The 27,038-nt window shown below is 38.4% G+C and overlaps 1 protein-coding gene across 3 annotated transcripts in view; it reads left to right on the top strand.

Annotated features, from left to right (window-relative positions):
• cfap43 (cilia and flagella associated protein 43) overlaps positions 1–27,038 on the top strand; it is a 293,334-nt gene that overhangs the window by 120,588 nt on the left and 145,708 nt on the right. For 2 of the 3 annotated variants that reach the window (XM_068053204.1, XM_068053206.1), the window contains 2 exons: positions 24,426–24,529; positions 26,690–26,842. In XM_068053204.1, the coding sequence (XP_067909305.1) occupies positions 24,426–24,529; positions 26,690–26,842 (257 nt within the window). The remainder of the gene's footprint in view (positions 1–24,425; positions 24,530–26,689; positions 26,843–27,038) is intronic. The other variant, XM_068053205.1, reaches the window with a different exon arrangement.

Here is a 27,038-nt window from a genome sequence, read left to right on the forward strand (position 1 = left end):
ATAATAGATTCGAGTGATATCGTTCCACCATAGTGTATAAAAGATCCGAGTGATATCGTTCCACCGTAGTGTATAATAGATCCGAGTGATATCGTTCCTCTGTAGTGTATAATAGATCCGAGTGATATCGTTCCACTATAGTGTATAATAGATGCGAGTGATATCGTTCCTCCACAGTGTATAATGGATGCGAGTGATATCGTTCCACTATAGTGTATAATAGATGCGAGTGATATCGTTCCTCCACAGTGTATAATAGATCCGAGTGATATCGTTCCACTATAGTGTATAATAGATCCGAGTGATATCGTTCCTCTGTAGTGTATAATAGATCCGAGTGATATCGTTCCACTTTAGTGTATAATAGATCCCAGTGATATCGTTCCTCTGTAGTGTATAATAGATCCGAGTGATATCATTCCACTATAGTGTATAATAGATCCGAGTGATATCGTTCCACTATAGTGTATAACAGGTCCGAGTGATATCGTTCCACTATAGTGTATAATAGATCCGAGTGATATCGTTCCTCTGTAGTGTATAATAGATCCGAGTGATATCGTTCCTCCACAGTGTATAATAGATCCGAGTGATATCGTTCCTCTATAGTGAAAAATAGATCCGAGTGATATCATTCCACCGTCGTGTATAATAGATCCGAGTAATATCGTTCCTCTGTAGTGTATAATAGATCCGAGTGATATCATTCCTCTATAGTGTATAATAGATCCGAGTGATATCGTTCCTCCACAGTGCATAATAGATCCGAGTGATATCGTTCCACTATAGTGTATAATAGATCCGAGTGATATCGTTCCACTATAGTGTATAATAGATCCGAGTGATATCGTTCCACTATAGTGTATAATAGATCCGAGTGATATCGTTCCACTATAGTGTATAATAGATCCGAGTGATATCGTTCCTCTATAGTGTATAATAGATCCGAGTGATATCGTTCCACTATAGTGTATAATAGATCCGAGTGATATCGTTCCACTATAGTGTATAATAGATCCGAGTGATATCGTTCCACTATAGTGTATAATAGATCCGAGAGATATCGTTCCTCTATAGTGTATAATAGATCCGAGTGATATCGTTCCTCTATAGTGTATAATAGATCCGAGTGATTTCGTTCCACTATAGTGTATAATAGATCCGAGTGATATCGTTCCTCTATAGTGTATAATAGATCCGAGTGATTTCGTTCCACTATAGTGTATAATAGATCCGAGTGATATCGTTCCTCTATAGTGTATAATAGATCCGAGTGATTTCGTTCCACTATAGTGTATAATAGATCCGAGTGATATCGTTCCACGAAAGTGTATAATAGATCCGAGTGATATCGTTCCACTATAGTGTATAATAGATCCGAGTGATATCGTTCCACTATAGTGTATAATAGATCCGAGTGATATCGTTTCTCCACAGTGTATAATAGATCCGAGTGATATCGTTCCTCTATGGATTATAATAGATCCGAGTGATATCGTTCCTCTATAGTGTATAATAGATCCGAGTGATATCGTTCCACTGTAGTGTATAATAGATCCGAGTAATATCGTTCCACTGTAGTGTATAATAGATCCGAGTGATATCGTTCCTCCACAGTGTATAATAAATCCGAGTGATATCGTTCCACCATAGTGTATAAAAGATCCGAGTGATATCATTCCACCGTAGTGTATAATAGATCCCAGTGATATCGTTCCTCTGTAGTGTATAATAGATCCGAGTGATATCATTCCACGAGAGTGTATAATAGATCCGAGTGATATCGTTCCACTATAGTGTATAATAGGTCCGAGTGATATCGTTCCACTATAGTGTATAATAGATCCGAGTGATATCGTTCCTCTGTAGTGTATAATAGATCCGAGTGATATCGTTCCTCCACAGTGTATAATAGATCCGAGTGATATCGTTCCACTATAGTGTATAATAGATCCGAGTGATATCGTTCCTCTATAGTGAAAAATAGATCAGAGTGATATCGTTCCACTGCAGTGTATAATAGATCCGAGTGATATCGTTCCACTATAGTGTATAATAGATCCGAGTGATATCGTTCCACTGTAGTGTATAATAGATCCGAGTAATATCGTTCCACTGTAGTGTATAATAGATCCGAGTGATATCGTTCCTCCACAGTGTATAATAAATCCGAGTGATATCGTTCCACCATAGTGTATAAAAGATCCGAGTGATATCATTCCACCGTCGTGTATAATAGATCCGAGTAATATCGTTCCTCTGTAGTGTATAATAGATCCGAGTGATATCATTCCTCTGTAGTGTATAATAGATCCGAGTGATATCGTTCCTCTGTAGTGTATAATAGATCCGAGTGATATCGTTCCTCCACAGTGCATAATAGATCCGAGTGATATCGTTCCTCGATAGTGTATAATAGATCCGAGTGATATCGTTCCACTATAGTGTATAATAGATCCGAGTGATATCGTTCCTCCACAGTGCATAATAGATCCGAGTGATATCGTTGCTCGATAGTGTATAATAGATCCGAGTGATATCGTTCCTCCACAGTGTATAATAGATCCGAGTGATATTGTTCCTCTGCAGATTATAATAGATCCGAGTGATATCGTTCCACTATAGTGTATAATAGATCCGAGTGATATCGTTCCACTATAGTGTATAATAGATCCGAGTGATATCGTTCCACTATAGTGTATAATAGATCCGAGTGATATCGTTCCACTATAGTGTATAATAGATCCGAGTGATATCGTTCCTCTATAGTGTATAATAGATCCGAGTGATATCGTTCCACTATAGTGTATAATAGATCCGAGTGATATCGTTCCACTATAGTGTATAATAGATCCGAGTGATATCGTTCCACTATAGTGTATAATAGATCCGAGAGATATCGTTCCTCTATAGTGTATAATAGATCCGAGTGATATCGTTCCACTATAGTGTATAATAGATCCGAGTGATTTCGTTCCACTATAGTGTATAATAGATCCGAGTGATATCGTTCCACGAAAGTGTATAATAGATCCGAGTGATATCGTTCCACTATAGTGTATAATAGATCCGAGTGATATCGTTCCACTATAGTGTATAATAGATCCGAGTGATATCGTTCCTCCACAGTGTATAATAGATCCGAGTGATATCGTTCCTCTATGGATTATAATAGATCCGAGTGATATCGTTCCTCTATAGTGTATAATAGATCCGAGTGATATCGTTCCACTGTAGTGTATAATAGATCCGAGTAATATCGTTCCACTGTAGTGTATAATAGATCCGAGTGATATCGTTCCTCCACAGTGTATAATAAATCCGAGTGATATCGTTCCACCATAGTGTATAAAAGATCCGAGTGATATCATTCCACCGTAGTGTATAATAGATCCGAGTAATATCGTTCCTCTGTAGTGTATAATAGATCCGAGTGATATCGTTCCTCTATAGTGTAGAATAGATCCGAGTGATATCGTTCCTCTGTAGTGTATAATAGATCCGAGTGATATCGTTCCACTATAGTGTATAATAGATCCGAGTGATATCGTTCCTCCACAGTGCATAATAGATCCGAGTGATATCGTTCCTCTATAGTGTATAATAGATCCGAGTGATATCGTTCCACTATGGTGTATAATAGATCCGAGTGATATCGTTCCTCTGTAGTGTATAATAGATCCGAGTGATATTGTTCCTCTTTAGTGTATAATAGATCCTAGTGATATCGTTCCTCTGTAGTGTATAATAGATCTGAGTGATATCGTTCCACTATAGTGTATAATAGATCCGAGTGATATCGTTCCACTATAGTGTATAATAGATCCGAGTAATATCGTTCCTCTGTAGTGTATAATAGATCCGAGTGATATCGTTCCTCTATAGTGTAGAATAGATCCGAGTGATATCGTTCCTCTGTAGTGTATAATAGATCCGAGTGATATCGTTCCACTATAGTGTATAATAGATCCGAGTGATATCGTTCCTCCACAGTGCATAATAGATCCGAGTGATATCGTTCCTCTATAGTGTATAATAGATCCGAGTGATATCGTTCCACTATGGTGTATAATAGATCCGAGTGATATCGTTCCTCTGTAGTGTATAATAGATCCGAGTGATATTGTTCCTCTTTAGTGTATAATAGATCCTAGTGATATCGTTCCTCTGTAGTGTATAATAGATCTGAGTGATATCGTTCCACTATAGTGTATAATAGATCCGAGTGATATCGTTCCACTATAGTGTATAATAGATCCGAGTGATATCGTTCCACTATAGTGTATAATAGATCCGAGTGATATCGTTCCTCTGTAGTGTATAATAGATCCGAGTGATATCGTTCCTCCACAGTGTATAATGGATGCGAGTGATATCGTTCCTCTATAGTGTATAATAGATTCGAGTGATATCGTTCCACCATAGTGTATAAAAGATCCGAGTGATATCGTTCCACCGTAGTGTATAATAGATCCGAGTGATATCGTTCCTCTGTAGTGTATAATAGATCCGAGTGATATCGTTCCACTATAGTGTATAATAGATGCGAGTGATATCGTTCCTCCACAGTGCATAATAGATCCGAGTGATATCGTTCCTCTATAGTGTATAATAGATCCGAGTGATATCGTTCCACTATAGTGTATAATAGATCCGAGTGATATCGTTCCTCTGTAGTGTATAATAGATCCGAGTGATATCGTTCCACTTTAGTGTATAATAGATCCCAGTGATATCGTTCCTCTGTAGTGTATAATAGATCCGAGTGATATCATTCCACTATAGTGTATAATAGATCCGAGTGATATCGTTCCACTATAGTGTATAATAGGTCCGAGTGATATCGTTCCACTATAGTGTATAATAGATCCGAGTGATATCGTTCCTCTGTAGTGTATAATAGATCCGAGTGATATCGTTCCTCCACAGTGTATAATAGATCCGAGTGATATCGTTCCTCAAGAGTGAAAAATAGATCCGAGTGATATCATTCCACCGTCGTGTATAATAGATCCGAGTAATATCGTTCCTCTGTAGTGTATAATAGATCCGAGTGATATCATTCCTCTATAGTGTATAATAGATCCGAGTGATATCGTTCCTCCACAGTGCATAATAGATCCGAGTGATATCGTTCCTCGATAGTGTATAATAGATCCGAGTGATATCGTTCCACTATAGTGTATAATAGATCCGAGTGATATCGTTCCTCCACAGTGCATAATAGATCCGAGTGATATCGTTCCTCGATAGTGTATAATAGATCCGAGTGATATCGTTCCTCCACAGTGTATAATAGATCCGAGTGATATCGTTCCTCTGCAGATTATAATAGATCCGAGTGATATCGTTCCACTATAGTGTATAATAGATCCGAGTGATATCGTTCCACTATAGTGTATAATAGATCCGAGTGATATCGTTCCACTATAGTGTATAATAGATCCGAGTGATATCGTTCCTCCACAGTGCATAATAGATCCGAGTGATATCGTTCCTCTGTAGTGTATAATAGATCCGAGTGATATTGTTCCTCTTTAGTGTATAATAGATCCTAGTGATATCGTTCCTCTGTAGTGTATAATAGATCCGAGTGATATCGTTCCACTATGGTGTATAATAGATCCGAGTGATATCGTTCCTCTGTAGTGTATAATAGATCCGAGTGATATTGTTCCTCTTTAGTGTATAATAGATCCTAGTGATATCGTTCCTCTGTAGTGTATAATAGATCTGAGTGATATCGTTCCACTATAGTGTATAATAGATCCGAGTGATATCGTTCCACTATAGTGTATAATAGATCCGAGTAATATCGTTCCTCTGTAGTGTATAATAGATCCGAGTGATATCGTTCCTCTATAGTGTAGAATAGATCCGAGTGATATCGTTCCTCTGTAGTGTATAATAGATCCGAGTGATATCGTTCCACTATAGTGTATAATAGATCCGAGTGATATCGTTCCTCCACAGTGCATAATAGATCCGAGTGATATCGTTCCTCTATAGTGTATAATAGATCCGAGTGATATCGTTCCACTATGGTGTATAATAGATCCGAGTGATATCGTTCCACTATGGTGTATAATAGATCCGAGTGATATCGTTCCTCTGTAGTGTATAATAGATCCGAGTGATATTGTTCCTCTTTAGTGTATAATAGATCCTAGTGATATCGTTCCTCTGTAGTGTATAATAGATCTGAGTGATATCGTTCCACTATAGTGTATAATAGATCCGAGTGATATCGTTCCACTATAGTGTATAATAGATCCGAGTGATATCGTTCCACTATAGTGTATAATAGATCCGAGTGATATCGTTCCTCTGTAGTGTATAATAGATCCGAGTGATATCGTTCCTCCACAGTGTATAATGGATGCGAGTGATATCGTTCCTCTATAGTGTATAATAGATTCGAGTGATATCGTTCCACCATAGTGTATAAAAGATCCGAGTGATATCGTTCCACCGTAGTGTATAATAGATCCGAGTGATATCGTTCCTCTGTAGTGTATAATAGATCCGAGTGATATCGTTCCACTATAGTGTATAATAGATGCGAGTGATATCGTTCCTCCACAGTGCATAATAGATCCGAGTGATATCGTTCCTCTATAGTGTATAATAGATCCGAGTGATATCGTTCCACTATAGTGTATAATAGATCCGAGTGATATCGTTCCTCTGTAGTGTATAATAGATCCGAGTGATATCGTTCCACTTTAGTGTATAATAGATCCCAGTGATATCGTTCCTCTGTAGTGTATAATAGATCCGAGTGATATCATTCCACTATAGTGTATAATAGATCCGAGTGATATCGTTCCACTATAGTGTATAACAGGTCCGAGTGATATCGTTCCACTATAGTGTATAATAGATCCGAGTGATATCGTTCCTCTGTAGTGTATAATAGATCCGAGTGATATCGTTCCTCCACAGTGTATAATAGATCCGAGTGATATCGTTCCTCTATAGTGAAAAATAGATCCGAGTGATATCATTCCACCGTCGTGTATAATAGATCCGAGTAATATCGTTCCTCTGTAGTGTATAATAGATCCGAGTGATATCATTCCTCTATAGTGTATAATAGATCCGAGTGATATCGTTCCTCCACAGTGCATAATAGATCCGAGTGATATCGTTCCTCGATAGTGTATAATAGGTCCGAGTGATATCGTTCCACTATAGTGTATAATAGATCCGAGTGATATCGTTCCTCCACAGTGCATAATAGATCCGAGTGATATCGTTCCTCGATAGTGTATAATAGATCCGAGTGATATCGTTCCTCCACAGTGTATAATAGATCCGAGTGATATCGTTCCTCTGCAGATTATAATAGATCCGAGTGATATCGTTCCACTATAGTGTATAATAGATCCGAGTGATATCGTTCCACTATAGTGTATAATAGATCCGAGTGATATCGTTCCACTATAGTGTATAATAGATCCGAGTGATATCGTTCCACTATAGTGTATAATAGATCCGAGTGATATCGTTCCTCTATAGTGTATAATAGATCCGAGTGATATCGTTCCACTATAGTGTATAATAGATCCGAGTGATATCGTTCCACTATAGTGTATAATAGATCCGAGTGATATCGTTCCACTATAGTGTATAATAGATCCGAGAGATATCGTTCCTCTATAGTGTATAATAGATCCGAGTGATATCGTTCCTCTATAGTGTATAATAGATCCGAGTGATTTCGTTCCACTATAGTGTATAATAGATCCGAGTGATATCGTTCCTCTATAGTGTATAATAGATCCGAGTGATTTCGTTCCACTATAGTGTATAATAGATCCGAGTGATATCGTTCCTCTATAGTGTATAATAGATCCGAGTGATTTCGTTCCACTATAGTGTATAATAGATCCGAGTGATATCGTTCCACGAAAGTGTATAATAGATCCGAGTGATATCGTTCCACTATAGTGTATAATAGATCCGAGTGATATCGTTCCACTATAGTGTATAATAGATCCGAGTGATATCGTTTCTCCACAGTGTATAATAGATCCGAGTGATATCGTTCCTCTATGGATTATAATAGATCCGAGTGATATCGTTCCTCTATAGTGTATAATAGATCCGAGTGATATCGTTCCACTGTAGTGTATAATAGATCCGAGTAATATCGTTCCACTGTAGTGTATAATAGATCCGAGTGATATCGTTCCTCCACAGTGTATAATAAATCCGAGTGATATCGTTCCACCATAGTGTATAAAAGATCCGAGTGATATCATTCCACCGTAGTGTATAATAGATCCCAGTGATATCGTTCCTCTGTAGTGTATAATAGATCCGAGTGATATCATTCCACTATAGTGTATAATAGATCCGAGTGATATCGTTCCACTATAGTGTATAATAGGTCCGAGTGATATCGTTCCACTATAGTGTATAATAGATCCGAGTGATATCGTTCCTCTGTAGTGTATAATAGATCCGAGTGATATCGTTCCTCCACAGTGTATAATAGATCCGAGTGATATCGTTCCACTATAGTGTATAATAGATCCGAGTGATATCGTTCCTCTATAGTGAAAAATAGATCAGAGTGATATCGTTCCACTGCAGTGTATAATAGATCCGAGTGATATCGTTCCACTATAGTGTATAATAGATCCGAGTGATATCGTTCCACTGTAGTGTATAATAGATCCGAGTAATATCGTTCCACTGTAGTGTATAATAGATCCGAGTGATATCGTTCCTCCACAGTGTATAATAAATCCGAGTGATATCGTTCCACCATAGTGTATAAAAGATCCGAGTGATATCATTCCACCGTCGTGTATAATAGATCCGAGTAATATCGTTCCTCTGTAGTGTATAATAGATCCGAGTGATATCATTCCTCTGTAGTGTATAATAGATCCGAGTGATATCGTTCCTCTGTAGTGTATAATAGATCCGAGTGATATCGTTCCTCCACAGTGCATAATAGATCCGAGTGATATCGTTTCTCGATAGTGTATAATAGATCCGAGTGATATCGTTCCACTATAGTGTATAATAGATCCGAGTGATATCGTTCCTCCACAGTGTATAATAGATCCGAGTGATATCGTTCCTCCACAGTGTATAATAGATCCGAGTGATATCGTTCCTCTGCAGATTATAATAGATCCGAGTGATATCGTTCCACTATAGTGTATAATAGATCCGAGTGATATCGTTCCACTATAGTGTATAATAGATCCGAGTGATATCGTTCCACTATAGTGTATAATAGATCCGAGTGATATCGTTCCACTATAGTGTATAATAGATCCGAGTGATATCGTTCCTCTATAGTGTATAATAGATCCGAGTGATATCGTTCCACTATAGTGTATAATAGATCCGAGTGATATCGTTCCACTATAGTGTATAATAGATCCGAGTGATATCGTTCCACTATAGTGTATAATAGATCCGAGAGATATCGTTCCTCTATAGTGTATAATAGATCCGAGTGATATCGTTCCACTATAGTGTATAATAGATCCGAGTGATATCGTTCCACGAAAGTGTATAATAGATCCGAGTGATATCGTTCCACTATAGTGTATAATAGATCCGAGTGATATCGTTCCACTATAGTGTATAATAGATCCGAGTGATTTCGTTCCTCCACAGTGTATAATAGATCCGAGTGATATCGTTCCTCTATGGATTATAATAGATCCGAGTGATATCGTTCCTCTATAGTGTATAATAGATCCGAGTGATATCGTTCCACTGTAGTGTATAATAGATCCGAGTAATATCGTTCCACTGTAGTGTATAATAGATCCGAGTGATATCGTTCCTCCACAGTGTATAATAAATCCGAGTGATATCGTTCCACCATAGTGTATAAAAGATCCGAGTGATATCATTCCACCGTAGTGTATAATAGATCCGAGTAATATCGTTCCTCTGTAGTGTATAATAGATCCGAGTGATATCGTTCCTCTATAGTGTAGAATAGATCCGAGTGATATCGTTCCTCTGTAGTGTATAATAGATCCGAGTGATATCGTTCCACTATAGTGTATAATAGATCCGAGTGATATCGTTCCTCCACAGTGCATAATAGATCCGAGTGATATCGTTCCTCTATAGTGTATAATAGATCCGAGTGATATCGTTCCACTATGGTGTATAATAGATCCGAGTGATATCGTTCCTCTGTAGTGTATAATAGATCCGAGTGATATCGTTCCTCTTTAGTGTATAATAGATCCCAGTGATATCGTTCCACTATAGTGTATAATAGATCCGAGTGATATCGTTCCACTATAGTGTATAATAGATCCGAGTGATATCGTTCCACTATAGTGTATAATAGATCCGAGTGATATCGTTCCTCTGTAGTGTATAATAGATCCGAGTGATATCGTTCCTCTTTAGTGTATAATAGATCCCAGTGATATCGTTCCTCTGTAGTGTATAATAGATCTGAGTGATATCGTTCCACTATAGTGTATAATAGATCCGAGTGATATCGTTCCTCCACAGTGTATAATGGATCCGAGTGATATCGTTCCTCTATAGTGTATAATAGATTCGAGTGATATCGTTCCACCATAGTGTATAAAAGATCCGAGTGATATCGTTCCACCGTAGTGTATAATAGATCCGAGTGATATCGTTCCTCTGTAGTGTATAATAGATCCGAGTGATATCGTTCCACTATAGTGTATAATAGATGCGAGTGATATCGTTCCTCCACAGTGCATAATAGATCCGAGTGATATCGTTCCTCTATAGTGTATAATAGATCCGAGTGATATCGTTCCACTATAGTGTATAATAGATCCGAGTGATATCGTTCCTCTGTAGTGTATGATAGATCCGAGTGATATCGTTCCTCTTTAGTGTATAATAGATCCCAGTGATATCGTTCCTCTGTAGTGTATAATAGATCCGAGTGATATCATTCCACTATAGTGTATAATAGATCCGAGTGATATCGTTCCACTATAGTGTATAATAGGTCCGAGTGATATCGTTCCACTATAGTGTATAATAGATCCGAGTGATATCGTTCCTCTGCAGTGTATAATAGATCCGAGTGATATCGTTCCTCCACAGTGTATAATAGATCCGAGTGATATCGTTCCTCTATAGTGAAAAATAGATCAGAGTGATATCGTTCCACTGCAGTGTATAATAGATCCGAGTGATATCGTTCCACTATAGTGTATAATAGATCCGAGTGATATCGTTCCACTGTAGTGTATAATAGATCCGAGTAATATCGTTCCACTGTAGTGTATAATAGATCCGAGTGATATCGTTCCTCCACAGTGTATAATAAATCCGAGTGATATCGTTCCACCATAGTGTATAAAAGATCCGAGTGATATCATTCCACCGTCGTGTATAATAGATCCGAGTAATATCGTTCCTCTGTAGTGTATAATAGATCCGAGTGATATCATTCCTCTATAGTGTATAATAGATCCGAGTGATATCGTTCCTCTGTAGTGTATAATAGATCCGAGTGATATCGTTCCTCCACAGTGCATAATAGATCCGAGTGATATCGTTCCTCGATAGTGTATAATAGATCCGAGTGATATCGTTCCACTATAGTGTATAATAGATCCGAGTGATATCGTTCCTCCACAGTGCATAATAGATCCGAGTGATATCGTTCCTCGATAGTGTATAATAGATCCGAGTGATATCGTTCCTCCACAGTGTATAATAGATCCGAGTGATATCGTTCCTCTGCAGATTATAATAGATCCGAGTGATATCGTTCCACTATAGTGTATAATAGATCCGAGTGATATCGTTCCACTATAGTGTATAATAGATCCGAGTGATATCGTTCCACTATAGTGTATAATAGATCCGAGTGATATCGTTCCACTATAGTGTATAATAGATCCGAGTGATATCGTTCCTCTATAGTGTATAATAGATCCGAGTGATATCGTTCCACTATAGTGTATAATAGATCCGAGTGATATCGTTCCACTATAGTGTATAATAGATCCGAGTGATATCGTTCCACTATAGTGTATAATAGATCCGAGTGATATCGTTCCTCTGTAGTGTATAATAGATCCGAGTGATATCGTTCCACTATAGTGTATAATAGATCCGAGTGATATCGTTCCACTATAGTGTATAATAGATCCGAGAGATATCGTTCCTCTATAGTGTATAATAGATCCGAGTGATATCGTTCCACTATAGTGTATAATAGATCCGAGTGATTTCGTTCCACTATAGTGTATAATAGATCCGAGTGATATCGTTCCACGAAAGTGTATAATAGATCCGAGTGATATCGTTCCACTATAGTGTATAATAGATCCGAGTGATATCGTTCCACTATAGTGTATAATAGATCCGAGTGATATCGTTCCTCTATGGATTATAATAGATCCGAGTGATATCGTTCCTCTATAGTGTATAATAGATCCGAGTGATATCGTTCCACTGTAGTGTATAATAGATCCGAGTAATATCGTTCCACTGTAGTGTATAATAGATCCGAGTGATATCGTTCCTCCACAGTGTATAATAAATCCGAGTGATATCGTTCCACCATAGTGTATAAAAGATCCGAGTGATATCATTCCACCGTAGTGTATAATAGATCCGAGTAATATCGTTCCTCTGTGGTGTATAATAGATCCGAGTGATATCGTTCCTCTATAGTGTATAATAGATCCGAGTGATATCGTTCCTCTGTAGTGTATAATAGATCCGAGTGATATCGTTCCACTATAGTGTATAATAGATCCGAGTGATATCGTTCCACTATAGTGTATAATAGATCCGAGTGATATCGTTCCTCCACAGTGCATAATAGATCCGAGTGATATCGTTCCTCTATAGTGTATAATAGATCCGAGTGATATCGTTCCACTATGGTGTATAATAGATCCGAGTGATATCGTTCCTCTATAGTGTATAATAGATCCGAGTGATATCGTTCCTCCACAGTGCATAATAGATCCGAGTGATATCGTTCCACTATAGTGTATAATAGATCCGAGTGATATCGTTCCTCTATAGTGTATTATAGATCCGAGTGATATCGTTCCACCATAGTGTATAATAGATCCGAGTGATATCGTTCCTCTGTAGTGTATAATAGATCCGAGTGATATCGTTCCTCTTTAGTGTATAATAGATCCCTGTGATATCGTTCCTCTGTAGTGTATAATAGATCCGAGTGATATCGTTCCACTATAGTGTATAATAGATCCGAGTGATATCGTTCCTCTGTAGTGTATAATAGATCCGAGTGATATCGTTCCTCCACAGTGTATAATGGATCCGAGTGATATCGTTCCTCTATAGTGTATAATAGATCCGAGTGATATCGTTCCACTGTAGTGTATAATAGATCCGAGTGATATCGTTCCTCGATAGTGTATAATAGATCCGAGTGATATCGTTCCACTATAGTGTATAATAGATCCGAGTGATATCGTTCCACTATAGTGTATAATAGATCCGAATGATATCGTTCCTCCACAGTGTATAATAGATCCGAGTGATATCGTTCCACTATAGTGTATAATAGATCCGAGTGATATCGTTCCACTACAGTGTATAATAGATCCGAGTGATATCGTTCCTCGATAGTGTATAATAGATCCGAGTGATATCGTTCCTCCACAGTGCATAATAGATCCGAGTGATATCGTTCCTCGATAGTGTATAATAGATCCGAGTGATATCGTTCCTCCACAGTGTATAATAGATCCGAGTGATATCGTTCCTCTGCAGATTATAATAGATCCGAGTGATATCATTCCACTATAGTGTATAATAGATCCGAGTGATATCGTTCCACTATAGTGTATAATAGATCCGAGTGATATCGTTGCACTATAGTGTATAATAGATCCGAGTGATATCGTTCCACTATAGTGTATAATAGATCCGAGTGATATCGTTCCACTATAGTGTATAATAGATCCGAGTGATATCGTTCCACTATAGTGTATAATAGATCCGAGTGATATCGTTCCTCTATAGTGTATAATAGATCCGAGTGATATCGTTCCACTATAGTGTATAATAGATCCGAGTGATATCGTTCCACTATCGTGTATAATAGATCCGAGTGATATCGTTCCTCTGCAGATTATAATAGATCCGAGTGATATCGTTCCACTATAGTGTATAATAGATCCGAGTGATATCGTTCCACTACAGTGTATAATAGATCCGAGTGATATCGTTCCTCCACAGTGCATAATAGATCCGAGTGATATCGTTCCACTATAGTGTATAATAGATCCGAGTGATATCGTTCCTCTGTAGTGTATAATAGATCCGAGTGATATCGTTCCTCCACAGTGTATAATAGATCCGAGTGATATCGTTCCTCTATAGTGAAAAATAGATCCGAGTGATATCATTCCACCGTCGTGTATAATAGATCCGAGTAATATCGTTCCTCTGTAGTGTATAATAGATCCGAGTGATATCATTCCTCTATAGTGTATAATAGATCCGAGTGATATCGTTCCTCCACAGTGCATAATAGATCCGAGTGATATCGTTCCTCGATAGTGTATAATAGGTCCGAGTGATATCGTTCCACTATAGTGTATAATAGATCCGAGTGATATCGTTCCTCCACAGTGCATAATAGATCCGAGTGATATCGTTCCTCGATAGTGTATAATAGATCCGAGTGATATCGTTCCTCCACAGTGTATAATAGATCCGAGTGATATCGTTCCTCTGCAGATTATAATAGATCCGAGTGATATCGTTCCACTATAGTGTATAATAGATCCGAGTGATATCGTTCCACTATAGTGTATAATAGATCCGAGTGATATCGTTCCACTATAGTGTATAATAGATCCGAGTGATATCGTTCCACTATAGTGTATAATAGATCCGAGTGATATCGTTCCTCTATAGTGTATAATAGATCCGAGTGATATCGTTCCACTATAGTGTATAATAGATCCGAGTGATATCGTTCCACTATAGTGTATAATAGATCCGAGTGATATCGTTCCACTATAGTGTATAATAGATCCGAGAGATATCGTTCCTCTATAGTGTATAATAGATCCGAGTGATATCGTTCCTCTATAGTGTATAATAGATCCGAGTGATTTCGTTCCACTATAGTGTATAATAGATCCGAGTGATATCGTTCCTCTATAGTGTATAATAGATCCGAGTGATTTCGTTCCACTATAGTGTATAATAGATCCGAGTGATATCGTTCCTCTATAGTGTATAATAGATCCGAGTGATTTCGTTCCACTATAGTGTATAATAGATCCGAGTGATATCGTTCCACGAAAGTGTATAATAGATCCGAGTGATATCGTTCCACTATAGTGTATAATAGATCCGAGTGATATCGTTCCACTATAGTGTATAATAGATCCGAGTGATATCGTTTCTCCACAGTGTATAATAGATCCGAGTGATATCGTTCCTCTATGGATTATAATAGATCCGAGTGATATCGTTCCTCTATAGTGTATAATAGATCCGAGTGATATCGTTCCACTGTAGTGTATAATAGATCCGAGTAATATCGTTCCACTGTAGTGTATAATAGATCCGAGTGATATCGTTCCTCCACAGTGTATAATAAATCCGAGTGATATCGTTCCACCATAGTGTATAAAAGATCCGAGTGATATCATTCCACCGTAGTGTATAATAGATCCCAGTGATATCGTTCCTCTGTAGTGTATAATAGATCCGAGTGATATCATTCCACTATAGTGTATAATAGATCCGAGTGATATCGTTCCACTATAGTGTATAATAGGTCCGAGTGATATCGTTCCACTATAGTGTATAATAGATCCGAGTGATATCGTTCCTCTGTAGTGTATAATAGATCCGAGTGATATCGTTCCTCCACAGTGTATAATAGATCCGAGTGATATCGTTCCACTATAGTGTATAATAGATCCGAGTGATATCGTTCCTCTATAGTGAAAAATAGATCAGAGTGATATCGTTCCACTGCAGTGTATAATAGATCCGAGTGATATCGTTCCACTATAGTGTATAATAGATCCGAGTGATATCGTTCCACTGTAGTGTATAATAGATCCGAGTAATATCGTTCCACTGTAGTGTATAATAGATCCGAGTGATATCGTTCCTCCACAGTGTATAATAAATCCGAGTGATATCGTTCCACCATAGTGTATAAAAGATCCGAGTGATATCATTCCACCGTCGTGTATAATAGATCCGAGTAATATCGTTCCTCTGTAGTGTATAATAGATCCGAGTGATATCATTCCTCTGTAGTGTATAATAGATCCGAGTGATATCGTTCCTCTGTAGTGTATAATAGATCCGAGTGATATCGTTCCTCCACAGTGCATAATAGATCCGAGTGATATCGTTTCTCGATAGTGTATAATAGATCCGAGTGATATCGTTCCACTATAGTGTATAATAGATCCGAGTGATATCGTTCCTCCACAGTGTATAATAGATCCGAGTGATATCGTTCCTCCACAGTGTATAATAGATCCGAGTGATATCGTTCCTCTGCAGATTATAATAGATCCGAGTGATATCGTTCCACTATAGTGTATAATAGATCCGAGTGATATCGTTCCACTATAGTGTATAATAGATCCGAGTGATATCGTTCCACTATAGTGTATAATAGATCCGAGTGATATCGTTCCACTATAGTGTATAATAGATCCGAGTGATATCGTTCCTCTATAGTGTATAATAGATCCGAGTGATATCGTTCCACTATAGTGTATAATAGATCCGAGTGATATCGTTCCACTATAGTGTATAATAGATCCGAGTGATATCGTTCCACTATAGTGTATAATAGATCCGAGAGATATCGTTCCTCTATAGTGTATAATAGATCCGAGTGATATCGTTCCACTATAGTGTATAATAGATCCGAGTGATATCGTTCCACGAAAGTGTATAATAGATCCGAGTGATATCGTTCCACTATAGTGTATAATAGATCCGAGTGATATCGTTCCACTATAGTGTATAATAGATCCGAGTGATTTCGTTCCTCCACAGTGTATAATAGATCCGAGTGATATCGTTCCTCTATGGATTATAATAGATCCGAGTGATATCGTTCCTCTATAGTGTATAATAGATCCGAGTGATATCGTTCCACTGTAGTGTATAATAGATCCGAGTAATATCGTTCCACTGTAGTGTATAATAGATCCGAGTGATATCGTTCCTCCACAGTGTATAATAAATCCGAGTGATATCGTTCCACCATAGTGTATAAAAGATCCGAGTGATATCATTCCACCGTAGTGTATAATAGATCCGAGTAATATCGTTCCTCTGTAGTGTATAATAGATCCGAGTGATATCGTTCCTCTATAGTGTAGAATAGATCCGAGTGATATCGTTCCTCTGTAGTGTATAATAGATCCGAGTGATATCGTTCCACTATAGTGTATAATAGATCCGAGTGATATCGTTCCTCCACAGTGCATAATAGATCCGAGTGATATCGTTCCTCTATAGTGTATAATAGATCCGAGTGATATCGTTCCACTATGGTGTATAATAGATCCGAGTGATATCGTTCCTCTGTAGTGTATAATAGATCCGAGTGATATCGTTCCTCTTTAGTGTATAATAGATCCCAGTGATATCGTTCCACTATAGTGTATAATAGATCCGAGTGATATCGTTCCACTATAGTGTATAATAGATCCGAGTGATATCGTTCCACTATAGTGTATAATAGATCCGAGTGATATCGTTCCTCTGTAGTGTATAATAGATCCGAGTGATATCGTTCCTCTTTAGTGTATAATAGATCCCAGTGATATCGTTCCTCTGTAGTGTATAATAGATCTGAGTGATATCGTTCCACTATAGTGTATAATAGATCCGAGTGATATCGTTCCTCCACAGTGTATAATGGATCCGAGTGATATCGTTCCTCTATAGTGTATAATAGATTCGAGTGATATCGTTCCACCATAGTGTATAAAAGATCCGAGTGATATCGTTCCACCGTAGTGTATAATAGATCCGAGTGATATCGTTCCTCTGTAGTGTATAATAGATCCGAGTGATATCGTTCCACTATAGTGTATAATAGATGCGAGTGATATCGTTCCTCCACAGTGCATAATAGATCCGAGTGATATCGTTCCTCTATAGTGTATAATAGATCCGAGTGATATCGTTCCACTATAGTGTATAATAGATCCGAGTGATATCGTTCCTCTGTAGTGTATGATAGATCCGAGTGATATCGTTCCTCTTTAGTGTATAATAGATCCCAGTGATATCGTTCCTCTGTAGTGTATAATAGATCCGAGTGATATCATTCCACTATAGTGTATAATAGATCCGAGTGATATCGTTCCACTATAGTGTATAATAGGTCCGAGTGATATCGTTCCACTATAGTGTATAATAGATCCGAGTGATATCGTTCCTCTGCAGTGTATAATAGATCCGAGTGATATCGTTCCTCCACAGTGTATAATAGATCCGAGTGATATCGTTCCTCTATAGTGAAAAATAGATCAGAGTGATATCGTTCCACTGCAGTGTATAATAGATCCGAGTGATATCGTTCCACTATAGTGTATAATAGATCCGAGTGATATCGTTCCACTGTAGTGTATAATAGATCCGAGTAATATCGTTCCACTGTAGTGTATAATAGATCCGAGTGATATCGTTCCTCCACAGTGTATAATAAATCCGAGTGATATCGTTCCACCATAGTGTATAAAAGATCCGAGTGATATCATTCCACCGTCGTGTATAATAGATCCGAGTAATATCGTTCCTCTGTAGTGTATAATAGATCCGAGTGATATCATTCCTCTATAGTGTATAATAGATCCGAGTGATATCGTTCCTCTGTAGTGTATAATAGATCCGAGTGATATCGTTCCTCCACAGTGCATAATAGATCCGAGTGATATCGTTCCTCGATAGTGTATAATAGATCCGAGTGATATCGTTCCACTATAGTGTATAATAGATCCGAGTGATATCGTTCCTCCACAGTGCATAATAGATCCGAGTGATATCGTTCCTCGATAGTGTATAATAGATCCGAGTGATATCGTTCCTCCACAGTGTATAATAGATCCGAGTGATATCGTTCCTCTGCAGATTATAATAGATCCGAGTGATATCGTTCCACTATAGTGTATAATAGATCCGAGTGATATCGTTCCACTATAGTGTATAATAGATCCGAGTGATATCGTTCCACTATAGTGTATAATAGATCCGAGTGATATCGTTCCACTATAGTGTATAATAGATCCGAGTGATATCGTTCCTCTATAGTGTATAATAGATCCGAGTGATATCGTTCCACTATAGTGTATAATAGATCCGAGTGATATCGTTCCACTATAGTGTATAATAGATCCGAGTGATATCGTTCCACTATAGTGTATAATAGATCCGAGTGATATCGTTCCTCTGTAGTGTATAATAGATCCGAGTGATATCGTTCCACTATAGTGTATAATAGATCCGAGTGATATCGTTCCACTATAGTGTATAATAGATCCGAGAGATATCGTTCCTCTATAGTGTATAATAGATCCGAGTGATATCGTTCCACTATAGTGTATAATAGATCCGAGTGATTTCGTTCCACTATAGTGTATAATAGATCCGAGTGATATCGTTCCACGAAAGTGTATAATAGATCCGAGTGATATCGTTCCACTATAGTGTATAATAGATCCGAGTGATATCGTTCCACTATAGTGTATAATAGATCCGAGTGATATCGTTCCTCTATGGATTATAATAGATCCGAGTGATATCGTTCCTCTATAGTGTATAATAGATCCGAGTGATATCGTTCCACTGTAGTGTATAATAGATCCGAGTAATATCGTTCCACTGTAGTGTATAATAGATCCGAGTGATATCGTTCCTCCACAGTGTATAATAAATCCGAGTGATATCGTTCCACCATAGTGTATAAAAGATCCGAGTGATATCATTCCACCGTAGTGTATAATAGATCCGAGTAATATCGTTCCTCTGTGGTGTATAATAGATCCGAGTGATATCGTTCCTCTATAGTGTATAATAGATCCGAGTGATATCGTTCCTCTGTAGTGTATAATAGATCCGAGTGATATCGTTCCACTATAGTGTATAATAGATCCGAGTGATATCGTTCCACTATAGTGTATAATAGATCCGAGTGATATCGTTCCTCCACAGTGCATAATAGATCCGAGTGATATCGTTCCTCTATAGTGTATAATAGATCCGAGTGATATCGTTCCACTATGGTGTATAATAGATCCGAGTGATATCGTTCCTCTATAGTGTATAATAGATCCGAGTGATATCGTTCCTCCACAGTGCATAATAGATCCGAGTGATATCGTTCCACTATAGTGTATAATAGATCCGAGTGATATCGTTCCTCTATAGTGTATTATAGATCCGAGTGATATCGTTCCACCATAGTGTATAATAGATCCGAGTGATATCGTTCCTCTGTAGTGTATAATAGATCCGAGTGATATCGTTCCTCTTTAGTGTATAATAGATCCCTGTGATATCGTTCCTCTGTAGTGTATAATAGATCCGAGTGATATCGTTCCACTATAGTGTATAATAGATCCGAGTGATATCGTTCCTCTGTAGTGTATAATAGATCCGAGTGATATCGTTCCTCCACAGTGTATAATGGATCCGAGTGATATCGTTCCTCTATAGTGTATAATAGATCCGAGTGATATCGTTCCACTGTAGTGTATAATAGATCCGAGTGATATCGTTCCTCGATAGTGTATAATAGATCCGAGTGATATCGTTCCACTATAGTGTATAATAGATCCGAGTGATATCGTTCCACTATAGTGTATAATAGATCCGAATGATATCGTTCCTCCACAGTGTATAATAGATCCGAGTGATATCGTTCCACTATAGTGTATAATAGATCCGAGTGATATCGTTCCACTACAGTGTATAATAGATCCGAGTGATATCGTTCCTCGATAGTGTATAATAGATCCGAGTGATATCGTTCCTCCACAGTGCATAATAGATCCGAGTGATATCGTTCCTCGATAGTGTATAATAGATCCGAGTGATATCGTTCCTCCACAGTGTATAATAGATCCGAGTGATATCGTTCCTCTGCAGATTATAATAGATCCGAGTGATATCATTCCACTATAGTGTATAATAGATCCGAGTGATATCGTTCCACTATAGTGTATAATAGATCCGAGTGATATCGTTGCACTATAGTGTATAATAGATCCGAGTGATATCGTTCCACTATAGTGTATAATAGATCCGAGTGATATCGTTCCACTATAGTGTATAATAGATCCGAGTGATATCGTTCCACTATAGTGTATAATAGATCCGAGTGATATCGTTCCTCTATAGTGTATAATAGATCCGAGTGATATCGTTCCACTATAGTGTATAATAGATCCGAGTGATATCGTTCCACTATCGTGTATAATAGATCCGAGTGATATCGTTCCTCTGCAGATTATAATAGATCCGAGTGATATCGTTCCACTATAGTGTATAATAGATCCGAGTGATATCGTTCCACTATAGTGTATAATAGATCCGAGTGATATCGTTCCACTATAGTGTATAATAGATCCGAGTGATATCGTTCCACTATAGTGTATAATAGATCCGAGTGATATCGTTCCACTATAGTGTATAATAGATCCGAGTGATATCGTTCCACTATAGTGTATAATAGATCCGAGTGATATCGTTCCACTATAGTGTATAATAGATCCGAGTGATATCGTTCCACTATAGTGTATAATAGATCCGAGTGATATCGTTCCACTATAGTGTATAATAGATCCGAGTGATATCGTTCCACTATAGTGTATAATAGATCCGAGTGATATCGTTCCACTATAGTGTATAATAGATCCGAGTGATATCGTTCCACTATAGTGTATAATAGATCCGAGTGATATCGTTCCACTATAGTGTATAATAGATCCGAGTGATATCGTTCCTCCACAGTGTATAATAGAATGAGTGATATCGTTCCACTATCGTGGATAATAGATCCGAGTGATATCGTTCCACTATAGTGTATAATAGATCCGAGTGATATCGTTCCTCTATAGTGTATAATAGATCCGAGTGATATCGTTCCACTACAGTGTATAATAGATCCGAGTGATATCGTTCCTCCATCGTGTATAATAGATCCGAGTGATATCGTTCCACTATAGTGTATAATAGATCCGAGTGATATCGTTCCTCTATAGTGTATAATAGTTCCGAGTGATATCGTTCCACTATCGTGTATAATAGATCCGAGTGATATCGTTCCTCTGTAGATTATAATAGATCCGAGTGATATCGTTCCTCTATAGTGTATAATAGATCCGAGTGATATCGTTCCACTATAGTGTATAATAGATCCGAGTGATATCGTTCCACTATAGTGTATAATAGATCCGAGTGATATCGTTCCACTATAGTGTATAATAGATCCGAGTGATATCGTTCCTCTATAGTGTATAATAGATCCGAGTGATATCGTTCCACTATAGTGTATAATAGATCCGAGTGATATCGTTCCTCTATAGTGTATAATAGATCTGAGTGATATCGTTCCACTATAGTGTATAATAGATCCGAGTGATATCGTTCCACTATAGTGTATAATAGATCCGAGTGATATAGTTCCTCTGTAGATTATAATAGATCCGAGTGATATCGTTCCTCTATAGTGTATAATAGATCCGAGTGATATCGTTCCTCTGTAGATTATAATAGATCCGAGTGATATCGTTCCTCTATCGTGTATAATAGATCCGAGTGATATCGTTCCTCTATAGTGTATAATAGATCCGAGTGATATCGTTCCTCTGTGGATTATAATAGATCCGAGTGATATCGTTCCTCTATAGTGTATAATAGATCCGAGTGATATCGTTCCTCTGTAGATTATAATAGATCCGAGTGATATCGTTCCTCTATAGTGTATAATAGATCCGAGTGATATCGTTCCACTATAGTGTATAATAGATCCGAGTGATATCGTTCCTCTGTAGATTATAATAGATCCGAGTGATATCGTTCCTCTATAGTGTATAATAGATCCGAGTGATATCGTTCCTCTATAGTGTATAATAGATCCGAGTGATATCGTTCCTTTGTAGATTATAATAGATCCGAGTGATATCGTTCCTCTGTAGATTATAATAGATCCGAGTGATATCGTTCCACTATAGTGTATAATAGATCCGAGTGATATCGTTCCTCTATAGTGTATAATAGATCCGAGTGATATCGTTCCTCTATAGTGTATAATAGATCCGAGTGATATCGTTCCACTATAGTGTATAATAGATCCGAGTGATATCGTTCCTCTATAGATTATAATAGATCCGAGTGATATCGTTCCTCCATCGTGTATAATAGATCCGAGTGATATCGTTCCTCTATCGATTATAATAGATCCGAGTGATATCGTTCCTCTGTAGATTATAATAGATCCGAGTGATATCGTTCCTCTATCGTGTATAATAGATCCGTGTGATATTGTTCCTCTATAGTGTATAATAGATCCGAGTGATATCGTTCCTCCATCGTGTATAATAGATCCGAGTGATATCGTTCCTTTGTAGATTATAATAGATCCGAGTGATATCGTTCCTCTGTAGATTATAATAGATCCGAGTGATATCGTTCCACTATAGTGTATAATAGATCCGAGTGATATCGTTCCTCTATAGTGTATAATAGATCCGAGTGATATCGTTCCACTATAGTGTATAATAGATCCGAGTGATATCGTTCCTCTATAGTGTATAATAGATCCGAGTGATATCGTTCCACTATAGTGTATAATAGATCCGAGTGATATCGTTCCACTATAGTGTATAATAGATCCGAGTGATATCGTTCCTCTATAGTGTATAATAGATCCGAGTGATATCGTTCCACTATAGTGTATAATAGATCCGAGTGATATCGTTCCTCCATCGTGTATAATAGATCCGAGTGATATCGTTCCTCTATCGATTATAATAGATCCGAGTGATATCGTTCCTCTGTAGATTATAATAGATCCGAGTGATATCGTTCCTCTATCGTGTATAATAGATCCGTGTGATATTGTTCCTCTATAGTGTATAATAGATCCGAGTGATATCGTTCCTCCATCGTGTATAATAGATCCGAGTGATATCGTTCCTCTATAGATTATAATAGATCCGAGTGATATTGTTCCTCTATAGTGTATAATAGATCCGAGTGATATCGTTCCTCCATCGTGTATAATAGATCCGAGTGATATTGTTCCTCTGTAGATTATAATAGATCCGAGTGATATCGTTCCTCTATAGATTATAATAGATATGGGTGATATCCCTCCTCATTAGTGTACAGTGGAACTTGCAGCTTTGATTCCTCAGCTGATGTTTTTAGTGATCTTTCAGATACGACCATGGTGGACAGTTCCTTGTGGCTGAGTGCGCTGATGGATATATGTTCGTTACAAATGCAAAACCCTCCAAGCAGTTTCAAGTCCTCGGATACACAGGTAACCATTGAACAGAGTGCACCATGTCTGTCAGTTGCGGCTCCAATATGGCGATGATTATTTTTTGCAAAGGCTAACCCTCCGTTATTCTTGGCTGTCCTTGGATTGTCAAAAACCATTATCTGAGGAATGGAGTAGCTTCACCTTCAATTCGGTTTAGCCCAGCATTGATACAGAGTAAAGCTCTCTCTGCACTGGCCCCTTCAATCACTCCAATGGCATGTATAGTACAGGGTTAGATACAGAGTAAAGCTCTCTCTACACTGGTGGCCCCATCAAACACTCCCAGGGCAGGTACAGCATAGGGTTAGATATACGCGCCCGGGTGTCCCTGGAGAAGGAGCATGCGGTGTCCGCCAGTACGCTTGAGGCCTTTCGTGACCGGTGGGCACCGCAGGGACTGGAGTGCATCGTCGACGCCGAGAATGGCATTTTAATTTGAGTTTTTGATTTATTTATCTGTTTTCAATAAAGTTATTTTAAAAATGTATATAAAGGGGGCCTGAGGAATAAAGGCCCCCTCGACATGAAATATATAAAAGGGGCCTGGGGTATAAATGTCAAGAAAAAAAAAGGAAAGAAAAAACGGGGTTAGAAACAGAGTAAAGCTCCGTCTACACTGTACCCATCAAACACTCCCAGGACAGGTACAGCATGGGGTTAGATACAGAGTAAAGCTCCCTCTTTGGACTGAAATGTGGGAGGTATGATTGGGAAATTTGCTGACACAAAAATTGGCCATGTAGTTGATAATAAAGAGGATAGCTGTAGACTCCAGAATGATATCAATGGTTTGGTTGCATGGGCGGAGAAGTGACAAATGGAATTCAATCCGGAGAAGTGTGAGGTAATGCATTTGATGAGGGCAAACAAGGCAAGGGAATACACAATAAACAGGAGGATATTGAGAGAGGTAGAAGAAGTGAGAGACCTTGGAGTGCATGTCCACAGGTCCCTGAAGGTGACTGGACAGGTAGATAGAGTGGTGAAGAAGGCATATGGAATGTTATCCTTTATTAGCCGAGGTATAGAATACAAAGGCCGGGATGTAATGCTGGAACTGTATAAAATGCTGGTTAAGCCACAGCTGGAGTATTGAGTACAGTTCTGGTCACCACGTTACAGAAAGGACATAATTGCTCTGGAGAGAGTACAGAGGAGATTTATAAGAATGTTGCCAGGGCTTGAAAGTTGCAGCTGTGAGGAAAGATTGGATAGGCTAGGGTTGTTTTCCTTAGAACAGAGGAGGCTGAGGGATGACTAACTTGAGGTGTCCAAAATTATAAGGGGCCTAGACAGGAAGGACCTGTTTCCCCTAGCAGTGAAACAATGTAACATAGAAAATAGGAGCAGGAGTAGGCCAATCCGCCCTTCAAGCCTGCTCCGCCATTCAATATGATCATGGCTGATCATCCAAACTCAGTATCCTGTTCCCGCTTTCTCCCCGTATCCCTTGATTCCCTTAGCCCTTAGAACTATATCTAACTCTTTCTTGAAAATATTTAATGATTTGGCCTCAACTGCTTTCTGTGGTAGAGAATTCCACAGGTTCACCGCTCTCTGGGTGAAGAAATCCCTCTTCATCTCAGTCCTAAATGGCTTACCCCTTATCCTTACACTGTGACCCCTGGTCCTGGACTCCCCTGCCTTCGGCAACATCCTTACCAGAGGGCACAAATTTAAGGTGATTGGTCGAAGGATTAGAGGGGACATGAGGAAAAGCTTTTTCACCCAGAGGGTGGTGGGTGTCTGGAATTCACTGCCAGGTACAGTTGTGGAGGCAGAAATCCTCAACTCATTTAAAAGGTACCTGGACATGCACCTGAAGTGCTGTAACCTGCAAGGCTATGGACCAGGTGCTAGAAGGTGGTATTAGATTGGCTGGATATTTTTTTCTTCCGGCACAGACACGATGGGCTGAATGGCCTCCATCTGTGCTGTAATGTTTCTATGGTTCTACACTGTCCCCATCAAACACTCCCAGGACAGATACAGTGGGGTTCTAAAACCTCAAACTGAGGGGTTACCAGTGTAAATTTGTTGAATTTCCTTCCTGCCCATGTTGTGGTGACTCTGAGCAAGTTGTGATCAATCATTGTCTCTGTGTCTTGACATTCTAGCTTTTTACCTTTTGCTGATTTTTCGTCTCTTGCCCGACAGAAATAAAAGGTGAGATTATGGGATATTCTCTTGCATTCCAAATGTCGAATAGGAGTGTGAGTTGCCTGGCACTGCTGTGTCAGACTGGAGACAACAAAGCACATGGAGCCACATGGCTTACTAAGTTTGATCTTCCTGGAGATCTCACTGCAGGTAGGAAGGCAACCCAAGGGTGCTGGCTCAGCCAGGAATAAGCAGACAGTTCTTCTTTTGCAGTTAATCCATTTATTTTCATGTGACCTGAACTCTGCTTCTTACCTGTAGCGAATGCTTCATTTGTTCCAGCCACACCTGGATAGCACTTGATTCAGTATCCTGACAATAATATTTATCAAGACCCCAGACAAAT

This window comes from Heterodontus francisci, chromosome 20 (genome assembly GCF_036365525.1).
Source record: "Heterodontus francisci isolate sHetFra1 chromosome 20, sHetFra1.hap1, whole genome shotgun sequence".
Taxonomy (NCBI): Eukaryota; Metazoa; Chordata; class Chondrichthyes; order Heterodontiformes; family Heterodontidae; genus Heterodontus; species Heterodontus francisci.